Raw genomic sequence first — 23,297 nt, forward strand, 5'->3', positions numbered from 1 at the left:
TTTTATTGATTGCTGTTGACTGCACTCAACAAACATTTTGTTTTTGTTGACTAGTTGTTGATTCTATAAGATGTGAACATTTGGTCAACGAAATGGCAATGCTGATTTTTGTAAGGGCGGAGAGTGCTGATATTTCCTGTTCTATTATCAGAACATCGCAAGCGGTGTTGCGTGAAGCAAACAGTTAAAATTCTAATGGCAACGACAAAATAGATAAGCTGACATGATTGCTTCGTCCCTTCCCAGGCTTAGTGCGCACCATCCGACACGTGACCCAAACGTTTGCACCCCCGTGCGCATAAAATAGCTAGGCGGGCGCGCAAGTTCACACCAGCGTTCTGACGAGAAGACGCTATGAGGTTCACCACTGCGGCAGTCGCTGTTGTTGCAGCCCACGCTGCATTGGTCTTTGCGCCTGCCAGAGGCAAGGCAGCGCACCGTCTCGCTCGTAATGTGACAGACACATTTGAGGTGAGTTGAGAACTGCTTAGCGGGCAAGGACCTATGCATATAGCTATACAAGAACGTGCTGCCGCTAGTAAACTCCTGAGAGAAGGCAAGCAAGAAAGTTGTTTTTCTCACTGCCAAAATGCCATAGCTCCTATGCCACTTTGTTGGGTTGCTAAAGATAGAGAGACATATAACCTGATGGCGACAGCTGCAGCACAGTAGGTCGGATGTTCACTGAAAGAGACAGCTGCCTTTTCGCGCTTCATATGATTCTTATTTCAAATGACCTCACCAAAGTGCGAGAGCAGAAAGTTTGTGAAACATTCCCTTGCTGGAGCTTTTTCGGAGGACAGCAAGGCTTTTTTGTGGAGGTCATTGTGCGCGCAGCTTGGGCAGTAATCGGCTTGGTTCAAAAGGCTATCGCAGAAGAACAGGGCAGGAGACAGCATACATGGTTCCTCTGTTACGGGGCTGTGTGTATTAGTGGGATGACGAATTCTCGGCGCCCGCATTATTCTGCATTGTCCTAACCAGTTTTGTAGAAATACCACAGTAAAAATTGGCTTTATGGTGCGCTTTAAAATTTCACGCAACGGTCGGTATAATTCTGTCAGCTTCATGTCCGTATTGGCGAAACCTGTTAACGAGCTTTTGTTGGTGTGAAAGTGTTCAGTTATCACTAAGCCATGCACTAAGCTGGCTACCTGCACAAGGCTTTTCCCAAGCGAACTGCGATGCGTTTGCAAAATGGTGTTGGTGAAGCACTTCGTTCTTTCAACTCTGTTGCAGGTGTTCGCCCGCTTCCCATATGTCGTGCTGGCGTACACTTCTGGGGACGATCCAGAATTCCAGTGTCTGACCAACAAGCGAGTGCAGTTGGACATGAATGCCAAAACAGCCACCTACGTCTGGATGTTCAAGGGCCACCACGGGACCAAGAAGTAGGCCATACTATGTGAAGCATGGCGACTATGTGATGCGAAACGGCTGTCCAACTAATTTTTTATTTTGTTTTATTGCAGGAAGAATGTAGTTATTCACCTGTCAGCTGGTGACACACCTGACAAGGTTATTTTCACGCTGAATGACGGTAAACAGAACGCTTTCTTATATCAAGGATTAATGTATTGATGATTATATTGGTGTTTTAAACTCTTTATTCGCTGTATTATGCGGACATTAACTACAAACGCGTTTAAATACACCACGGAGCTCCCTGACATGAGCTCTGTAAAAACATCTTACGTAGAAATAGAGGAAGTCCAATACATTTCGCATCGTACCACGTGAAAAATTCTTTGTAGTAACGAATTTTCATTTGAATGTGCTGCACCGTCGCAGGACGCTAAAAACATATGTTATGCTTTATAGGTATGCCACGTTCCGCAGTGTGATGGATATCTTCAGACAGATTTGACTTGATACCGAGTTAGATACCAGGGTTACGTGGCATCAATTAGCGATCGCATCTATAGTGTCTAATAGAGTCGCATGGCTGGCTTTTATTCACTGGAGGTCTTCAAAAAATTAAAATAATCAAGCTGATAAAGCTGATCTGAAGCATTTTCAGATTTTGTGAGGTCAGCCGACGATCTATATGCTTTGATCTTGAGGTGTACACGTAAACTGTATGCAAGCAGCAGGCGATAGGATCGCTTGGCGACCCGGAGCGAGGCCAGTAATATACTCACGATTAGCAGTATGCTCTCGTCTGAAGGCGCAGCGCAGCCACTTCAGTGTCTCACGATACATGCACTTTTTGCCGAGGTATGTCACAAAGCACATTTCTGTACTCGAAACCAATTGTGACGGACCGCTTCCAGAGGGGGCTAATTTTTATACGCTTTCCAAGTACTCTTAGATATGAGTGACGTGGGGCATCAGACACCATATTTAAAAAAATTATTCAGCCTATACGCTAATATCTTTGGAAAGAATTAGGCCTTTTCATTGCAATCAGGGCACCTGCTTTTTGCTGTGGGCGTCACAAGTGCTAGCTGCCACTTGCAATGAATAGCTCTTCTCCGAAGCAAGGATCTCACTGGAATTAGGTATTGCGCATATCTGGACATTCGCAATCAGTCGAAAAAAAATTTCCACTTAAAGTGAAAACTGCTTGTATGCGTCTTTAGCTCTACTTTGAGATTTGTTCAGGTGGCCACCAAGCGATGCTGGCTCTCACAAGAACAAAAAAGGGTTCATGTTTTAAACAAAAATCTTTGTAATTAGATTCAAAGATTCCTTTTTGTGGCCTCTTTTTCCTGCAGCCATTTCCAGTGAGAAAATGTCCGTTCTTAAAATTCTCTAACTCCGCAGAGATTCCTTTTAGTGAAATTTTAATCCTGATAAAAAGAGAATTTGCCAAATGGAACCTCAATGACCGCGATATACTGTAGCAGTTTAAACATACTTTCGTGAAAAAATTATAAGAAAACAAAAACAATGATGTACTGATATCTATAAAAGATCATTTTGTGTACTTTCCCTTGAAGAAAGAAACAGATGCTTTTTGAATCATATTTAAATTTCAATTCCAGACTCCATACAACGGTGGGAGGCTCACTTCGTGTACACGGACTACAAGAATTGTGCTATTGTTGAGATTCCCTACAACGGAGAGCGTAAGATGAGCTATGCTCTTATGTTTAACTGCCTCTTAACAGTGCTTTAGTCCATTGTGCGAAAGCATGGTTGAACCACGGCAAAGATGTATTTTTGTCGCCGTTGCCCGCACACTAATGTTTTCAGCCGATGTGCGGATTTTCTAGCCAGCGCAACTGTTTTCAGTCGATGTGCGGATTTTCTAGCCAGCGCAGGTACGTTTATTTTGAAGTCACGATCGAAAAATAGCAGTTGTGCTTAGATGCTGCGAATGTTTTCGTTCTACATATTTAGGTGAGAGGAGTATATACACAGAAATGAACTGCTTTAAATGCGCTGAAAATGTATAGAAAAGTAAGGCATTAAGGCCTCCAGAATCCTGATAACAGATTCATATGTGCGCGTCAAAGAGATCCCATATTGTATGAAACCTCTATAGATTTTAAAACATTTGTCCGAAAGTGTGGAGGCAAGCGCAATCGTTTCGCCTAGAAACATGCTGCATGCGTTCTCTGATTAAGTTTTAAGAATTATTTTTGCAACGATATACTAAGTGAGGCCAGCTGTGCAGAAGGCCTTTGAACATCTCGACCACTTAATCATTACTTTCGCTTAAGCCGCGTTGTATACCCGCGCAAACTGTCGATTCGGCCAGAGGGCAAAGCTTGACACAGTTCTAAGAGTTAGTTGAGTAGAGAATATAATTATAGCGGACATATAATCGTCTTTAATTAAGCTTGGTAAGATAGTTCGTGTGGATGTGCACAGAAGGAAGAGTAAGGCAACCAACACGGGCCGATTAGCTTGAGGCTAAGTAATAATTACTGTGCGCAGCACAGTTAGCCCTAATTTTATATGGGTTATCTTGACTTTCTAGGATTTTCCTTGATTTGAACAAACTTACCTTGGTTGATAAATAATATGCAGCAAGTGTTCGCGATATTGCATCATTTTAGACTTCTACTGCAAGAGAATCGGTTGTTCCCTACACTCATAGATCACTGGGAGTCCTCATACCACTCCTAGCGCAGTTGTACAGTGGTTAGGCGACGTGCCACTCCCCTGCAATGGCAGGCGGTGCCGCCGGTGGGGCTTGTGATACCCACGTTGCTCTTCGCGAGGAACCTCTCGATCATTAATTGAACTCCCACCTGCCACAGTGGGCAGGTTGTGATGACGTCACAAGGTCGCGTGACCTAGGATGCCTTCCCGCCACCGAGGCGGTTGGCAGCCACCTCTTTCAGGTCGCGGAGGGACAAGACAGACAATGGGACAACGGTGGGCCCGCTGTGGTAGGTGGGCCACGTCCCACAGCAGCAGACTTCAGCGAGACAAACAGACAAAGGCTTTTCGGCGCAGTGAAAGCCCCAATACTATCGCTGTAAAAGAACAGCATGTAGGCCAACAACATGTGCAAGCACCGAACATATCCTTAGGCGTACTAGCCGCCCTTTCCGCAGGGGATGTTTTCACTGGTTAAGACTTGAGGTGCTCCACAGGAAAATACCTCTTTGCGGATATGGTAGCATAAAAGAAATGCTTCTAGTTGGCAATCACAGGTGTGTTTAAGATCTGAAATTTTCCTTCATGGATACAATGAAGCTTACAACCCAGCACATTCCGGTGTAATTTTCAACCGCGTGATATATTGGGACACACACTAGCGATAACAATGATCCGGGGCCGATGCAGTGGCGTGCGTTTTGTTTTAGTGCGGTAGCACTACTTAATGCGGTCCCAGTGAACAAAATCTTGCGTGAGACCGGAGTAATTCAGGTAAGCTCGGGTTAGTTTGGAGTACCGTCGCACAGGCTGGATCCAATCGAAGGTACCTCCGGCTAGTTCGGAGGAGCGTTGCGCCAGCTGCTCCTAAGGGGATGGTAATCTTGAGGGTGACCTTGGTCAAACCGAGCATAGCAAGATCCCATGCAGAAGTAAAATAAATATTGGTGCAGCTGGTTATCCAACACGGGGTGGCGCGAACACATCAGCTTCGCAGGCCACTGCTCGAGAGCAATAATTGAGGCCACTGAGTCTAATCTCGTCGCCAGATGTGCCGACGACCCAACGAGCTTTCAAATCCATTTTTTGAACGTTTGACATCTTGAACCACATTGCCGAATAATAAGATTTAAAGAATCAGCTATCCATTGATGTTGACGTCCACCAATTTCGCAATATAACTTTTCACCTTTAAATCAAAATTTAAAAGTTTACTAGATAATTTCAGTTAATTAATCGCTTATTTACTGATGAGTATGCCGTACATATTATCCGATTCGCTTTGCAATCCAGCTCAACAGAACGCACCGACGTATGTCTCGCCGTTTTAAAAATGAAATCTCTAGAAGTGAAAAAACAAATCACCCTGAAAAGCGCTGTTCAGTGACCAAGAAGTAGTATTGTTGGCTCTCAGGCTTAGGTTTGCTCTCCACCTACTCGTGAGTTCTATTTGGCATTATAACACATATGTTCATAGAACCACTTATACGTGGATGGAAACAAGCGGTGTTAAACGTGGATAAAATTTTGTGTCACTCTTTTTTTATACAGAGTGCCAACTTTGGGTTTCAAAGCGTGTTAAGGAGAATGTGCCGCAGCATTGCCTGGACCAGCTCAAAGATATTTGTGACATCAGTGTAGAAGAATACTCCAAGGAGTCCTGCGAAAACTACACGGATGCTCTTTGAAGAAAAAGAAGCGAACATTGCTTCCGATTGTTTACGAGTTTCACTCCCATTGAGGGCAACAACAACGACAACTTCCTTGTCTTTTTTTCAATTCTTGAATAAAAACGGGACCTTACGAGACCACGTCAGTGTTACTTTTATTTTTCTTCATGTGTGTCTGATCAGCGGGAGGCTATAATAACAGAAATAATTTAGGGGCCACCAGTTGCATTCATGCGGAGGAAATTTATGAAATGCGCGGCCGGACTCCAACCAAACCCCTCCGATGAGAATACCGTACCACTTGCTAATTTCGGTGTTTCTTTTTTTTTTGACAGCGATATCTGTTAGGCGCCCGTCCCCGACTTGCGCGCAGTAGACATACGGCGTTGTCGCCTTCGGCGTAACCGGTGCGTGCGTTAACGACATCCACGGGGTGGATGTCAATACCGTACCCCTTCGTCATTAACGCACTCACATTATATTACGGCCAACCTGGGTCGCATAAAACTACAGGTGGCGCTGTTTGGAACAGTCGTCTGCCAGTGCAGGGTGCATCACTTGACCACTACACTAAGGCAGTATGAGGTCATTAAATCTTTTCTACCTCAAGATATCTCCAAAACGGAACGATAAACAGCTATCGCTGTATATCGCTTTACATAGTCGTAAACGTCATGTGAGTTTTTTTCTTTTATTCCTTAATGAGACACACGCAGAAATAACTTGTACCAGAAAAAACGGCGCGCCAATGCGTACGCGTTGAAACGTTGACATTAACACTTTTCCAGAGCAGCCAAATCGCCAAAGAGGCTGAACCCTTAAAGATCTCTCGTGACGTTCAGTTTCCTGGACAGGTTTCAGGCTATTTTTTTTTTGCACTCTACTTCCGCTGAACTTTTGTGGGCCGTTCTCTCGGTCGGGGGGACGCCCTTGCTTTTCGCTGTTCACTAAATCAACGGCACTTTGCGGCGGCTTCACGAACGGAACCACGGAACAAGAAAATTGTACGTCTAGTTTTGTGATTCACCCATTGAGTAAAGGTCACTTATTTTAAATTCGCATCGAAGCACACCTACCTTCTAACGCTCGGTGTCACGCCGACAGTTTTAAATTGCCAGGGAACGATTTATTCATTCCTTGTTCATTCCCTTAATCCTCCGAGAAAGAAAGACTGGCTCTCAACAAATTTCCAGTATCGACAAACCTGCAGGCACAATTATCTTATAGAATTTTCAAAAAAGTGCAATTCTACATAGCCAGGCCGCGCCAGGAGTCCTTCTTAACGCAGCCCAGTAGGTTACATGATGCGCTCCCTCTATAGGCCATGAAAATTTCTAATACCAGAAGGTCATTGTTTTAATAGGCACAAGGATGCCGACGGCTCGGACCAATAAAATCGCCTACCTCGTCGTCGTGTAAGGCAGGCGAGTGCCAATGTATAAGAACCAGATTGTTGTATGGGTGGGGGTGCAGCCAGCAAAGCGAACGGCCGGTAAAGTTTACGCTCAAATAAACCGCAACAAACTGTGCTCTGATACCATCTCAGAAAAGCGAAGCTCAAGAGTGAACGGGGAGGGCTTTCGGCACCTATGTTTATAGGCGTGTACATGTGGATTGCGCGGGGGGGGGGGGGTGCAAACGGTAACCCCACACTCCTCCCACGCTCAAACTGGCATGAGGAGGTGCAAACGTTCCTCTATTTTCTCCGCTGTTTATTAATAAAGAGGAAGCGAGTCTCCACTGGTCTTTCGATGCGGAGCGAAGCTAGTCTGAGCAGCTTCGCGGAGCTCGCAGCAAAACTTGGCGAGAAAGTACAGTGCGGTTGAGTATAAAATCCCCTTTTGAAAACTTCAAGCAGCCACCAGAAGAGTTTCATACTCTAGTAATGGAGCACACAAAGCGCACAAGACCGCAAACCACTCCAGAGTCTTCACAGGCTCCAAGCACCTCCGCAACCAGTGAAACCAAGAACCATTGCACGTCGGATCGATGTCTCTCCTACTTGGTCCTTTTCCCCCTTCACGCCTATGTTCACACAATCTGTCTTTGAATCCATACCCTTCTCCGTCCTCCTCTATCCCAACCTCTTTAACGCTTTGAACGCTGCACCCTGAGCTCGCTGCACACCCAACATCAGTTGCCATAAGCGTACATGTCTGCAAAACCATTGGCAACTGAAAATCTCTACAAAAATGTGACACAGGACTGTAAAGAACTTCAAACGCCATATACCGTAGGATTCGAGCATATTATTTGTTAATGTTAGTTATCATAATATCCTTGCTGCATTTAGAGAAGAGCAACACCTATCGTCCTCAGCAGATAACAAGACAAATTATCGCCGTGTCACGTGCTGAACAGCTGTAACGTTATTGTCTTCCTTCACAGCTCTCTTCGAACTAAAAGGAAGTAGTGAGTAAAACGTTGCCTACAAGGAAAGCAAAGCAAAGTCGCAATCCACATCTGTCGCCAGAAAGTTCGCTCAAGCCACGCCGCCTTGGTTGGTATCGATATCGTCGCAGTGCCCTTACCATGCACAGCTGCTTACCATGCTCCCTATGACGAGCTTCTGTATAGCTAGTTGTTCTAACAGTTTCGGCGAAAGCGCTTCTCTAGCTAGTGAGAAGACCAACCATGAATTTATCTCTAGGCACTCCGATGGACGTAAGCATTGCGCACGAACCAGCCTTCTCCAGCAGTACCGGCACGATTTCTTGTTCCTGTTATCATACGCGGCAGCTACATCACAGGAGCCCAACGTGAACAGTTAAGATTAGTCAATTAAAGCCAATTCGATGCAGGTGCTCAAGTCCCAAGAGAATGTGAAGCAGTGACTGATAGTCCGATCACTCTTTCTCCACCTCTGTATTGTTACGCGCAGGTACTAGGTAGCGGCACAAGTAGCGGCAAACTGCATTCCAGGTTTCCCCTAGCATATAACGTATATTACGTAACAGCATTAGCTTTTTTCTCAGCCCGTGCTTGAGGTAGTAATGATGCTACCTGAGCGCACAGGTTCGAACACGCCTAAGATGAACATGCGAGAGGAATGGTTGCGCTCTTCGAATGGCCAGTGCGTCCGACAGGCCACACATCGAAGAAGTTGACGCATGACAGGGGACCTAAAGACGGTGTTTCTCGTGATCTGAAACTTCGTTTTGATGACCACATGCGACAGAAACACTGGCGCTCTGAACAACGCAGCGACGCTGCTTGGGTGTTGAAGCTAGAAGTGGACGCCCTGTACCGCATGTCTTTCTGGAAGGCACGGACTTTCAGCCGTATACTTGCCTCACCACAGTTACGTTGGCGTCGATAAAAAGAGAACGTTTTACAGTGGTCGGTGCAGTTGTGTGCGGCACAATGGTTTGTTATTTTTCCTTTCTGATACTGCTCGGAAGAAAGTCGAACACACAGCCCAATTTGATCGTTTATATTGTCACGTGGTGGGGACTAAAATCCGGAGAGCAGAAAGACATTGAAAATGGCACCCAAACAAAACTCTTTATTTGGGCTGACTTGCGCCCACAATGGACTGAATCACTCGGCGGTGGCATAGCGACAAGCGCGCCCGGCGGTCGTCGAACGAGATGAACGCCGCTCTCGACAGTGCCCAATTTAAAGCTGACAGCGATCTTTCGAGATATGTGGTGCGAAGCTGCAACATTCTGAAACAACGTAGAATAGGCTCCGCCTGGATGCGAAAAATCGAGATAAATCTGGCTGCGTCTTGCATCACAAGTAAAGCGATAAAGCAGCGTGCCGACAGCTTTGAAGAATGAACAAACCCCACAAAGATACGCGGCATTACTCATCTCTCACAGAAGCACCGACCCGATGCTTTAAATCAAATAAGGCGGTTATAAACAAATAAAACGAATTTTACAGAAATAAACAAAGAATGTGGAAACACAGCATCGTTTAGCGCGCATGATAAGGGTTTAGACGGATGATATGGACAACTTCTGGCCGTACGCGGCGTCGCTGGGATGCAGCCATTGCGTCAGGGACGACTTCATAGTCCACTTCACCTAACCGGCAAAGAACCTTACACGGGCCGAAATAGAGGCGCAAAAGCTTTTCACTCAATCCACGGCGGCGAATGGGCGTCCAAACCCAGACTGTCTCTTGGTTGTATTCCGCGTTGCGTCTTCGTAAGTCGGTACGTCTGGCGTCGGTTCGCTGCTGGTCTTTGATCCATAATCGGGAAAGTCTTCGAGCTACTGCGCGTTGAAGGTAGGCGGCAATGTCGACGTTATCTTCGTCGGCAAAGTTGGGCAGCATGGAGTCTAGAGTGGCCATGGCCTCCCTGCCATGGACGAGCCTAAAAGGCGTCATCTACGTAGTATCCTGCACTGCGGTGTTGTAGGCGAAGACGACGTAAGGCAGGATGGCGTCCCAGGTATTATGCTTGGCATCGGCATATATGGCGAGCATATCGGCGCTGGTTTAGTTCAGGCGCTCGGTCAGTTCGCTGGTCGGCGGATAGTATGAAGTTGTCCTCCGGTTGCTGGTTTGGCTGTAACGCAGAGAGGCTTGCGTCAGCTCGGCCGTGAATTCTGTTCCTCTGTCCCTGATGAGCACATCGGGGGCGCCGTATTGGGGAGGAATGCACTCCACGAAAAATCTGGCGACTTCTGCTGCTGTTCCGTTCGGTAGGGCTCGTGTGAAGCCTGAAGAACTTCGTGCCGACTTGCAGGTGCTACAAGAAGGTAGCCTGTTTTGTTCGCTGCGATGTTCTTCACGAGGACATCATTATGTACACAGAACGCAGACAATCCTCTCTTGAACGACGCTGGGGGTGAAGAACCCTTGCCTTCCAAGTACTCGATGAGGCGTTTTAGGTCGGGGTCCGAGCGCTGCTGCTGTGGAAAAGAGCTTGAGCTGATAGGTCCCAGGAAGGCGTCTTCAGGGACTTCTACAGGGACTCGTGGCAGGCTGTTGTCGTCAGAGTGCTTCCGTCCGGACTTGTAAACGACGGTGACATGAAACTCCTGGAGGCGCAGGCTCCATCGAGCGAGGCTGCCGGAGGGATCTTTCAAACTGATTAGCCAGCACAGTGCATGGTGATCGCGGACCACATTGAATGGTCGTCCGTACAGGTAAGGGCGGAATTTCGACGTAGAACAGACGATGGGAAGGTATACCTCAGTTGTTGAATAGTGTCTCGGCCTTGGACAGGAATAGGTTATAGTGTGCGATTACTTTCTCCAGTCCGTCAGTTTTCTGAACGAGGACGGCGCCTAAGCCCGCGCTGCTTGCGTCGGTATGAATTTCAGTCTCGGCGTTTTCATCAAAGTGCGCGAAGATCGGCGGGGACTGTAAACGAGGCTGAAGTTCCTTGAAGGCTTCCAGTTGCGGCGCCTCCCATCTAAATGGCACGTATCCCTTTATGATGTAGGTCAAGGTTCGGCGATGCGCGAAGAGTTGTTGACAAATCGTCGGTAATATGCGGACAGTAAGAGGAATCGGCGCACAGCTTTCTTACCGGCCGGCGGTAGAAACTGTTCAAGAGCAGCTGTTTTCTTCGGCTCTGGGCGTAATCCAACCTTGCTAGCGATGCGGCCTAGAAACAGCAGCTCTTCATAGGCAAAGTTGCACTTTTCTGCTTTCAAGGCTAGGCCGGACGATTTGATTGCGTATAGTTTTGTTCGGAACTTTTGCAGGTGTTCTTCACATGTCGAGGTGAAGACAGCGATGTCATCTAAATATACCAGGCAAATATGTCACTTCAGGCCTGCCAGCACTGTATCCCTTATAGGCTGGAATGTCGATGCTGTGGAACAAAGACAAAATGGCATCACCTCGAACTCGAAGAGGCCATCCGGAGTGATGAATGCGGTCTTCTCGCGATCTCTTTCATCGACCTCAATTTGTCAGTAGCCGCTATTTAGGTCCATAAATGAGAAATACATGGCGTTTCAGAGCCGGTCAAGCCTGTCGTCGATGCGGAGGAGGGCGTAGACGTCCTTTTTCCTTTTTGTTATGTTGTTCAAGCGGTGGTAATCACGCAGAATTGAAGTGCGCCGTCTTTCTTCCTTACTAGAATGACCAGTGCCGCTCAGGGGCTCTTCTAACGCTGGATGACGTCGTCGCGAATCATTTCTTCCACTTGTTCCCGATGGCTTTTCGTTCTCGCAGTGACACACGGCTGAGGCTTTGGCGGAAAGGTCGGGCGTGCTGGTCGGTTATAATGCGATGCTTGGCAATCGCCGTTTTTCGGACCTTCGGCGATGACGAAAAACACTCGTTGTAGTTTGGAAGCAGATTGAGGATCTGGTCTTGTCTGTTCCGGGACAGGGCTGGGTTGATGTCGAATGTGGGCGAGTTCTCTTTGTCACGCGAATTTTCTGCGATGTGCCGGAGAGGGCGAAGGAATATCGTACATCAGATACTTCGTCGAAGAAAGCAATTGTTCTTCTTTTGTTAATGTGCCGGTATTCTTCGCAGAAGTTTGCCAGCAGTACTTCGGCTTGGCCAATGCGGAAGTGTCCGATGCCTATAGCGATGCCGGTTCGTCGCTCTAGAAGCAAGGCCGTGTTCCCCTCGATGAGAGCCTTCATGTTCTTAGCATCCGCGGCGCCTACGGTGACCATGATGCTTGAGCGAGATGGGACGCTCACTTGCTCATCTAGGACACTTACAGTAACATGGTGGTAATTAAAGGGATGGCTTCGTCCGTCGAAAGCGTGTTGTGCTTGGAACGTAGGTCGATGACCGCCTGATGCTCATTAAGTAAATCGACGCCGAGTATCACATATATTGCTGTAGTACTACCAAGGTCGCAGGATAGGTATGTCCGCTGTGCATCGCCCCGATCGTGTAATGAGGTGGCCTCCAGCGATGCGAATCTGTGGGCTGTCCCAGGCGGTCATAACTTTCCTCAATTGGGCGGCGAATGTTCAGTTAATCAACGAATTATCGGCACGCGTGTCGACTAGAGCGGTAACTTTCCGGCCGTCGATAGTCACTTCTAAGTCGGATGTCCTTGTTCTTGTAGTGTACCTCGCCCTCGGTGCCGGGTCACGGCTTCGTCGCGTATGGCAATCGTGGGTAGGGCGTGTCGTCGAAGTTGTTCTGGGTGGCGGCGTCGTTTTTAAGGCAGTTCGCGCCGTAGTCGGGTTTGTCCCTTTGTGCGCCGTCGGTGTAGCGTCGGGTGTAGCGTCTTCATGCGGCGTAGCGGGTGCAGAGTGTCTTCATGGGGCGTGGTCACTGAAGGATCTTCGACGTTTCGCTCACGACCACTTTACCTCCAGAGGTTGCTGTCTTAAGTTTCTCCTACGTGGGCTGGGAGACCTTCCTCCTACCGCGGCTGCGTAGCTGCACCGTGGCGACGCAAAGCGCGAGGTTGACGGCGATGGTGAGTGCGAAAAGCGGTGCGGCGCGTACTCCTCTCGACGCAGGTGCTCGTCGATTTCTAGCGGACGTTGGCCGAAGCGTGGCCGTGATGCGTCAACGACAAATCCACAAAGGCCGATACGATGGTACGGGCAGTGACGAAGAATATGGCCGGCCTCACCGCAATGGAAGCACAGCGGACGGTTGTCGTATGTCCTTCAGGCGTTGCATTTCCTGGGGTTTGAGCGTCGTTCGTAGGCTGGGTGGGCGGGGGCAGGGAGGCGGCGTTCTGGAATAATTGGTTCACGTCGGAGACGTAGGGGGTGTCGTTGAGGCGGAGGAGTGCGTACCGCAGTGGCGTAGGTCATGGCCAGGAATTCTGTGGCCGTTGGGGTGCCAAGTGCCTATTGCACTTCTCGTTCCACACCCATGAGAGTCACTGCTTGCGGCTGAGGAGAGGATGGCAGTAATCGCCGTAGTTTCTCGCGAACGATTTCGCGGATAACTTCCCGCAAGCTGTCGCTGGTGGTGGTCATCGTGCCCGGAAGAATTTGCAGAGGCATAAGCAGGGCGGTTGCACTGACGGGACCGGACGTTGAGGGTGTTGTCTACGGTGGAGGCTGCTTGCATGAATTCCTCGACAGCTTTTGGCGGCTGGCGGACGAGGCTGGCAAAAGCTCTTCTGTCACGCCCGGCATTAAAAACTGAACTTTGTTTTCCTCGGTCATCTCAGGTTCGGCACGGCGAAAGAGGGGCTTCATCTCTGCGACGTAACCGCGGACGGGCTCGCTCGGAAGCTGGATCTTGGACTCGAGAAGTCGTTCGTACTTTCTTTCCTCGCTATACTGGTGAATACCTTCGGAAGTTCATTCTTGAATAGGCCACATGTCGTTAGGGACGGCTCGTGGTTTATGGTACCACGTATGTGAAGAGCCCTCCAGTGAGGAAAATACGTGTCCAATGTTTGTTGCATCATCCTTCTTGTTGAATGAAGCCACGCCCTCAAATTGGTCCAACCATTCTTCGGTGTCCTCGCCTCGGGAGCCATAGAAACTTGGCGGCACCCCGGGGCTGCTGCAGTATGATCGGGGTCGACATGTGTGGCGAGGTTGTGGTGCTTGTAGCAGCGTCTTTTAAGGCGAAAGCCTTTAATGGCTCATACTCGCGGCCACGAGCCAGTCCGTCCAATGTCACGCTCTTCAGCAACTCGAGAAGAAAAAAATCTTTGAGCACGATGGGATTCGAACCAACATCTTTCCGTCTCGCAGCGGAGCGTGCTAACGACTACGCTACTTCCTGCCAACACCTATGCAGTTGTTCTTGTCTAGGACGCTGGAGGTTGTTTGGGGAAAGGCGTCGAATCAGACAGATGCTTCCCAAACGCCCTCCAGTGTCTCTAGCATTTAAGATTCACAAACTATTGTGTAGTTAACATCTTAACTACACAGCAGTGACACAAGCAGTGACACCGCTCTAAAGCTTTCATCTCACCGCACTTCCGGCCAACAAAGTGACCCCCTGAATTTTTTCTATCCGGTGCGGTCCGGCTGGGTTCCGAACTCAGGCTGCTCCCCCTGGAGACGTCAGCTGGCTCCGTGAGCGGTAGCTCGTGTTCCGGTTCCGAAGCGCAGAGGGCTGGCGTCACGACGATGTCCGGTACAAGGACGTCACCGAGCACCTCCACCAGATGTGACGCAGTGGTCATTGCATTCCGGAGGGAAGAAAGACATCTAAAATGGTGCTCAAACAAAACTCTTTATTTGGGCAGACTTGCACCCGCAATGGACTGAATCACTCGGCGGCGGCGTAGCAGCAAGCATGCTCGGCGGTCGTCGAACAGAATGCCGCCGCTGTCGACCGTGCAAGGCGGATTTATAGTGGTGGCGAAGGCTGGGCGGAAAAGTGGTTTAGCGCGACTGCAGCACAACCAGAGGATGGGGGGGGGGGGGGGGGGGGGGCAAAACACTCATATAAATAAATGATAAAACTACAAAATTGGAATGTAATCTGCCAATAGAAAAGAAAAAATATATTAGCACCTTGTTTTATGAAAGAGGTAAGTCATTTTATTAAAACCTGGCAAATTTTGTATTTTTGCAACACTCTTGACCTGCCCCCTATTCATGAGTGTGCGGTGCATTACAGCGCGTCTTTGCAGGCCTTGTTTCGATACCCGGCTAACCCGGCCACAGTGGCGGGAGCTCACGAAGCGATTTCTTATCGCCAGCGGTCTGCGATGGCGCGCCTGGTAAAGCGTATAAATTTAGCTCGCCGGTCTCAAAATGCTCCTTTTGCGAAGTTTTCGTCGTCCTTGCACGTCGCTTCTTTGTCACCGTTCGGTAAGATTTGCACCCCGCTGCACCGCTGCGGCAGTTTTCTCGGTTTTGTCGTTTCCTTCGGCGTGCGGCCAGTGCGAAGTCTTTTTCCGTCTTTGCACGCTTCGCGCTCTTCTTTTGAAGCGCTTAGCGCTTCATTTCAAGATGAGCTTGCGGCATGTGAAGAAACGATGCTCCGTGGTACACTGCGACAGCGTGGATAGTACCATTGGTGTCACGCTACATCGATTCCCGCTGGACTTTCACAGGTGTGTCGTCTGCTCTAGGTATGCGCGATAGCTTCGATATGGTTTCGCCGGGCTGTTCGCTCGTGTTTCATAGCTGTAACCCGTTCGTGCGTACTTGGCTTCATGTTTTCGGGGATATTTATGTACTACACTGCAGGGCACACACTTTCAGTGCTGAGGTGTGCGAATGTCCTTGCCCCGCGAATGTCCTTGCACTTCACTGTACGCTGTACTTCATGTGTACTTTTGTTGACGTAAAATTACTTCAAATTGATCCGGCTAACGACTAGAAGTACTCTGGAGATGGTACGCCGGCTCAATGTATGGTATTTGCTCCTACGTTGAGCACGTTTGAGGGTGCTAAAGCTGGCTTTAACATTGCCTTGCAGATGTAAACGCACCTGCTATATTCTTTCAGCTGAAGAAATTAAATGTGAAGAATAATCCCAGTGTGCTCTATGGTCTGTGTTGATGCGCCTACTTATGTCATGTTATGTTTGCTTCAATTGAAGCTGTCGTAGCATTGTTTTCTATACTTTTCAATTTCCTGACAACGTTCGTGGCACTTCAGGGCTTTTTCCTATCTGCACTGTGACTATTGAGATGATTAGCCAACTTAAACAATACTGCTTGTGCTGCCTGTGACATGTATTTTTTGTTTGTGTGCCAAGGGTGTGCTTTGTGACTGTATTTGTTTGGTTGCTGCAATAAACAATGAATATGAAACTATGAAAACCATACTTGCCGTACACTCTATTGCGAACTGTGCACTTGAGCCAGTGTTTTGTGCATCATACCTTGCTGTACTCAAAAGCTCTCAAAAGTACTAGCACCAGTATTTGCACTACGAATCATGCATGCTTCGCCAGTGTCTGGAAGTGTTGCTGCCTTTCTATGCTGCCCCTCCTTTACCAGTCACTTTCATTGCGTTCCCAATTGCACATTAACAAGGCCATAACTAGCAGGAACTCGAGCACATTTGACTGGCAAAGGTTGGGGCGCGCTGAAAGGCAGCAACCTTCGAGAGATACGGGCTCGAAAACGCGGTTTCTACAGAAAGACCGCTTTATAATTCGCGCCAAAAGCATACGTATGCGTGACGTCATTCTACGTCACGTTTGCGTAGTTTGCCCCCCAAAATCCAGGGGGCGCTGGAGTGCCCATGAGCCGCCATTTTTTGGACCAATGGGCGTCTATGGAGCCTTCGCTACCAGTGTACATCTACCTTGGACCGTGTCCAATTTAAATCTGATAGCGAACTTTCGGGATAAAGCATCTAAAGTGACTAGAACATTCTGGAACAACGTAGAATCAGCTCTGCCTGACTGCGATCAATCGAGATAAACCTAGTCGTGTCTTGCATCACAAAGAAAACGATAAATCGGCGTGCCGGATACTTTTAGGAATTAACAAACAAACGCTACAAAGATTTGCGGCAATATAATGGATCCTAGTGCAAGATATCACAACTAATAAATAGGCAAACATTCCAGAGCTATACTTTCAGTGCCTTCCGAAGTTTGTGAAACAATGAAAAGTTGAACCATAACAGGACGGAAACTTCCTCCTGACAGATGGCAAGCTCTGTGTAAGGCGAGTTTTTGAGAATAGGTTTGATTGCTTATGTACGAGCGCGTTTTGTGTGGGTCTATTCCTCGAACCCATATGTCCACAGTTCTCCTTTATTCTTTCTTTTTATATCCCCTTGTTCCATTCCCTAGTAGGGGGAACGAGCCCTAGCTTCTGTTGGTTACAGTTCCTGCCTTTCTTTTAACTCTTTCTTTTTGTCGGTCCATCTCCGTTGTTATAACGCTCACTCCAAAAAGTAGGCTCAGCCAAAAAAAAACCAAGAAAGTACCTGTTCCACAAGATTACCTGTCTTTTAGCTACGAGCTATTCGGCGTTGTGCTCGGGTGCTGTTTTTTCCCTCGGGGTTCCTGCAATATATGTGAGTTTCTCAGAAAATGAATACGAAAATAACAACAGAATACGGGCACTTGGAAAAAGCGATGGAAGTCATTTTGTTCGGCACTGCATACTTTAACACCGGCTAAGAAAGTGTGAACTTCCGTAAGCGCCTTGAAGTCCTCTCTCGTAGTACACGGTTTGAAAGTCTTTCTCTTCCGTGAAATCTACTTCGCAAACCTGCATCTGCTGAATTTTACTCCTCACTAACCATGTGACCAACCTCATGCCCTATCCTCTGTTCCTTGCCCCTCAATGATCCTGATGAACGAAAGTTCTGAAAATATGAGAATGTCTGGAATCTTCGATACCGGAGTTCAACAGGCAATACGGCGCCATCAAGTCACTGTGGCATGATCAGACGGTGTCAGATGTGTACTGTGTATGATTGTATTACCAACAACGCTACCGATAACTAAAATACAAGAACGACGAGGAAATACACGCGATATAGGACGATCACTGAAGTTCTGTTACCACAATCTCAAAGTTTAGTCTTTGTTCTCATAATTTTCGCGCTCGGTTAAATCTCCCTGTGATGAAATGATTCGTCCCTACCAAAATTTTCACTCGCCTGTGCGTAGCCCAACTGGGAATGTTCCTTCGAGATTGCTCACTGACAACCCTACTCCTCTCTGCACCGTTAGTGGTAAGCACATGAATTGCACTGGTTTTCGACTCATTGAGGCAAGAAATAATGCCAGTCGGGCGTCCTTCATTGTCAGAAAAGAAAAAAAAAAGATTGGGTACGTAGTGCCTCGATTCCGTGTAGCTTACCTGTATAAGGCAGTAGTTCCAACGAAAGCTTCATCTTTGTTTCTTGCAAATACGTCTTCATTCCTTCCTCAATTGTTTATCAAGCCTTTGCATGCGTTTACAATTTACCGGCTGCTGTTTGCGAGCGGTGAGAAGTACTGTGTGAGTTGCTACACTTCCTACACGTTTGTTTTTATGCAGTAGGGCATTTTTTGCGTCCTTTGGCGCAAGAGAAACCAGCCTTTAATCAGCAGCTTATTAATGAATTGCATTAGAACGCTTATGCCAACGAAAATACGGCGGTGGCCGTCTGTAGGTGATCACAGAGGCTCTTTTCTTTCTTTTTTTTTATGCCTCACCATAATATATGTAGGTGATCAGCCTCAGAGAAAGCACAGAAAACTTGCCCATTAAAAGAGCACGTAATGGGAGCGATGATTATCGCTAGACTGATAGGTTAACATCCCGTGATGGCGAATAAGCCATTTGTACTAAAAATAAGCGAGGGAATTGCGCAAAACCGAAATAGACGTGGCGCCACCACTTGCGGACTGTTCAACCGATGTATGACACATATATGAGCTCCGCCGCTGAACGCTATTCCGCTGTTAGTAAGCAAACAGTCGCATCATTAAACCAGCGAAAACAGGTGACGGAAAGAAAGGCTAGACGCAAAAAAAAAGCGCTTCATCTTTCTCCTCGCATTCTGCGCACGCAGGCTTCGTGTGGCGCGTTGTACGCAGAGAGTTGCGAACCGCAAGCTTTCAAAGCCATTTTTCAGCGTAAATACACAAAAATTACAAAGGGGTACACAGCTCTCCTGCTTCCCCGCCCCTCCCCCACTCCCCCCGGACAAACATCTCCCAGATGAGGGTATGGCCCGAAGTAGCGACAAAGCCGTGGTCGTCAATATAAGCCTAGCTGGACGGTGGCGATACTGTGGAGCAAATTTGGACAGTTCAAGAGAGAAGTCTCCAAAGCATTCCCTAGAGAGAGGCCCTTGGCTTCCAGCTTCAAATCTGCACAGTGCCCCAGGCGCATAGTTAAATGCGTCACAATGTACCGCATTGTTTAACGGTGGATGTTTTCCAATTGAATAGAATGATATCTACGGCTACCTTGCTAACGTACGAAAAGCTACCATCACTCTTCGAAGGGAAGCTCTCACCTTAGTTGAAAACAGTATGATGCGATATTTCTCACTGCTTTACGAAGTCTCCTTGCCATCTTAGTCCGTAACAATGCGCTCGAAGTGCGCTACGACGCTAAGCGTCCTATAGTGTGCTCACTATAGGGAAAGACGTTACGCTTGCGCTAAACCTTTTGGATTTGAAAATTTCTTTCCGAAAGTGTTGCCTCAAAAGCCTCGAGACTCTTTTTATAACGTGATTTTTGCGGTTGTGGCCACCTTGAGTAGGCACTCGTCGCTGATACGAACCCGACATTGCGCTCCTTGCTTTCGGCAACTTTTTCATATGCTACACAAATGTTTGTTTACTGCTTGTTGTATTGCTCACTTTTATTGTAAGAGCGAAGCTTCGTCATGAAAGGAAATGGGCCTGTAATGGGCACCGGGCTGGTCCGGGTCGGTCATAAGAAATTAAGAGCGGGCCACGGTCGGGTTCGGAGTCCGGACTGAAGTAGACGCGAGTAGGGCTAGGCCCAGTCTAGATACCGGTTCGTGCAGACCTCCAGCGCCGAGTATAAATTTATGTATCGCTTCGTTCTTCGAATATAAAGCCTGCGTTGTGCCCTTTCATCATTTAAGTTCAGCGGTAGTACCATTTTTCCAGCACCGAACCAGCATTGATTCTCGATCTATAATCACTGCGTCCATGTTCCTTATTTTTGGCTCATAGGAGGTGTGGGCCCGAGATGTTGGAAATGACATTCTCAGTTTTCTATTCGGACCGGATAAGAAACTGAAGGTACTGCCGGTACACTGTAACAGAAAAACACCCATACAGGAGTAAATAGCTCATCGCGTATCGCCCTCCCGAAAAGGCGGTTAGATACTCCTCAGAATAGAGGTGTCCGGTCTACTGCTCTGTTTGAAGAGGTATTTTCACAGTGCTTGAAGGAGTACAATATTACCGCTCTCTAGACGAGAGCTTACTTTGGAGAAATTGTCCGCTCAGAAAGGAGTTAACATGGCAATTAATATGCGTATTATTTAGTCCTTCGCAGCTGACTTTATAGCATATTTCAAGATTATGTGCCTGTTCCTTTTACGTAGTTTTTACAGGAAATTTTCAGCACAATTATGTAACATTTATGATGCCCAGACGAGTATATTTCACTTAATGAGGAAACACATTTGAAATACAGTACTCCTATGGAAGCCTCATTTTAGAGTTTTGTGTTGCAGAATAAATGCGTCAATGAAATTACTGCGACTCATTTCAAACAATATTTTTATTGGGTACAAAGCATTCCAGCCAAGTGTCCGGCAGCTTGCTTTCAATATTTACAGAGAACCACCGCCTTGCCCCATGTAGAAAATAAGAGGAGTGCCGTGACCGTGCTATCTTTGGGTATTCAATCGAAATACCCAAAGGAATTAAAATAGATTACGCAGTAGCAAGCCAGGAGGTCACTTTGAAATGCTTTGCTGTCAACATACAGGCATGCCATGCTATCGCTGGTTAAACGGCATGGCGTAAAAGGGAACTCCTCCTGAAAGGAAGATAGAAAACCAAATAAGCACATGAAAGCACTTACACCTCTAAGCTGGAACTATGAGGTGCTTCAAGTGTAGTTTGAGTCAAATTTACACAAGCATTTCAGAATGCACATTTCAATAAGATAGGTATTGTTGGAGTTCAAACGTTTTTCATGGCAAAATATTAGCTAGTAGAAAATTGTAGCTGATGTACTAGCTAGTACATGTCTATAGCCTGTCGGATGACAGCGGATGAACGTGGTTTCCAGAGTATCAAAAGTTACAGAGAGCCGCTTTCGCAGCTGTTATGGCACCACGGAGAATGGAAAGCAGCGTCGATCGGGAACCTTTCCCCCGTAAAGCATTAAACTAAAAGAAATAAAATGGTCTTACTGCGGCACTTAAGCATTAGCACAGATTTTGGCTGCTTTGCTCTACTGAAGGGGCATTGCGATATAATTTTGTTTTCAGTTGTCAGAAGGTTCCTCACGCGTTCCAGGCACCAGATCAAAAGCAATAATCGAAATAAGAATATGTAAACAAACGACAGCACTTTGCATACACACAGTGGAAGCTTGCGTGGAATTTCCCTGCTGGGGGAGCCCGCAGGCGCGCAAGTTGAGGGCGTCGTCATTCTCCGTACAGGTCGCAGGCAGGGCACGGGTGACTAATACCCCTGTCACACAGGCATTTCTAAGGCCGTCGAACCGACAGGTAGGTAGGTAAACTCTTTTATTGCGCCCAAAAACAGGGGACCAGTCAAAGGACCGGTTGCGCTGACTTAGAACCGACAGTCGATCAACTCAAAGGCGATCGAGCGCTGCTACGCGGGCTGTTTCAAGGGCCACCGAGTCCATAGTCTATCGAGTCAACGGAGCAGCGCAGAACTCCATCGAGATTTTGAGGGCCTTCGAGCGCTGCCCAAGGTTGGTAGCGTTGCAGGAAGACTTTCATTTGAGCTAGTTGGTTGTAGCTTGACATGGTTTACATGGCAAAATGGCCATTAAAACTGGCCGTGTGACAGGGGCATAACATAACAGGGGGAGCAAAGCTTTATGGTAATTTCTTTGCCATTGTTAGGAACATAAAGCTACGACCAGTCCCCTTCCCTGTCCTGTCTTGAGTGTGCTTGTCTTCGTCTTTTAGCGCCTGTACGCTTTTTGCGTAAACCATTGCTAGCTTTCTTTTGAGTGGCGCCAAGCGCACTTTCGTACACGATACATTCACGGTACAAAAGTACGAAGAAACATTATTCGCCTAATCTATAATACAAGCAGACTGTGCATTAATTTTCAAAATGTATGTCTTGTTTAAAGCGGATTAATTTGCACGTTGCGATCTTCTAGTTACTTGCGTACGTAGCGTTGACAACATGGCGGCGCCCTGCCCGCCCGCTTTACACCGATAACAGCTTCTTCACTAATCCCTCAAAGCAATATCGTGTTCTAAACTGTTGTACTCGCGTTCGATTTGCCCATTCTTACCCTCGCCTAAAGTTTCAAGAGACAAATAGCTTTTGTTTTTAAAATATAAAGGCGATTTCCCAGATGTTAAGCCTGACGAAGCAGCGCTCCGACGCAGTTCGACTACCTTGGTTTTGACTCGTCCTGTATTAGAGTGGCTACAGAAGTGTCTGCATCTGTCAGTAGATGGCGCTAGGAACAACGTGCGGCTCACGTGGCGACCGTCGCGTACGTGCAACTAAAAGGGTTTTAAACGACATGCGCGTATGCGTGTATTTCAGCATTTAGTGTATATTTATAACTTATTTTTGTTACTTGCACAAAATCCGAAGTAGCGATTCTGGCGCCACACAAGCTTGGCGTAAGTCACGAGAACCATTTCAATGGCCGTTGAGATTTGCCGAGTAGCAGCGACACAACTCCTTCGAGTTCGATGGCGATTGAGAATTTCGAAGGCCCTGGACTCGATGGCCATTAAAACTGGCCGTGTGACAGGGGTATAACATAACAGGGGGAGCAAAGCTTTATGGTAATTTCTTTGCCATTGTTAGGAACATAAAGCTACGACCAGTCCCCTCCCCCTCCGCGTCCCACCCCCACCTGTCTTCTGTACTGATTTGCCCTCTCATTCATGGTCAGAGTTCAAATGAAAACATTCAACACAGGTCTGTTTAGTTGATAAATGAAGTTAAGTTATAAACAACGGTAGCCAAAAAAAAACGAAAAACGCGACGTTTCGGATTCTACTCGGTTCCTTCGTGAGAGTTGACTGCAGGCGAGTTGCAGCTTAACTTTTTTAAGCATTCGGTTAGTCGTGCGTCCGGTCA

The 23,297-nt window shown here is 47.4% G+C and overlaps 1 protein-coding gene across 1 annotated transcript; it reads left to right on the forward strand.

The window, feature by feature from the left end:
- Window positions 1-354: 354 nt before the first annotated feature.
- Window positions 355-5,741, forward strand: LOC144098142 (uncharacterized). Its single transcript, XM_077630673.1, has 5 exons — window positions 355-471; window positions 1,240-1,391; window positions 1,473-1,540; window positions 2,988-3,071; window positions 5,605-5,741. Exons 1-5 carry the CDS (start codon window positions 355-357, stop codon window positions 5,739-5,741), a joined length of 558 nt encoding a protein of 185 aa, XP_077486799.1.
- The last annotated feature ends 17,556 nt before the right edge of the window (window positions 5,742-23,297 follow it).

The sequence above is a fragment of the Amblyomma americanum genome, chromosome 7 (genome assembly GCF_052857255.1).
Source record: "Amblyomma americanum isolate KBUSLIRL-KWMA chromosome 7, ASM5285725v1, whole genome shotgun sequence".
Lineage (NCBI taxonomy): Eukaryota > Metazoa > Arthropoda > Arachnida > Ixodida > Ixodidae > Amblyomma > Amblyomma americanum.

What these genes read in the sequence shown, in the direction of transcription:
- LOC144098142 (XM_077630673.1), top strand. Translation starts at nt 355, where the DNA reads ATGAGGTTCACCACTGCGGCAGTCGCTGTTGTTGCAGCCCACGCTGCA. An exon ending in GGCCACCACGGGACCAAGAA is followed by an intron (nt 1,392 to 1,472) that starts GTAGGCCATACT and finishes GTTTTATTGCAG; the next exon opens with GAAGAATGTAGTTATTCACC. An exon ending in TATTTTCACGCTGAATGACG is followed by an intron (nt 1,541 to 2,987) that starts GTAAACAGAACG and finishes TTTCAATTCCAG; the next exon opens with ACTCCATACAACGGTGGGAG.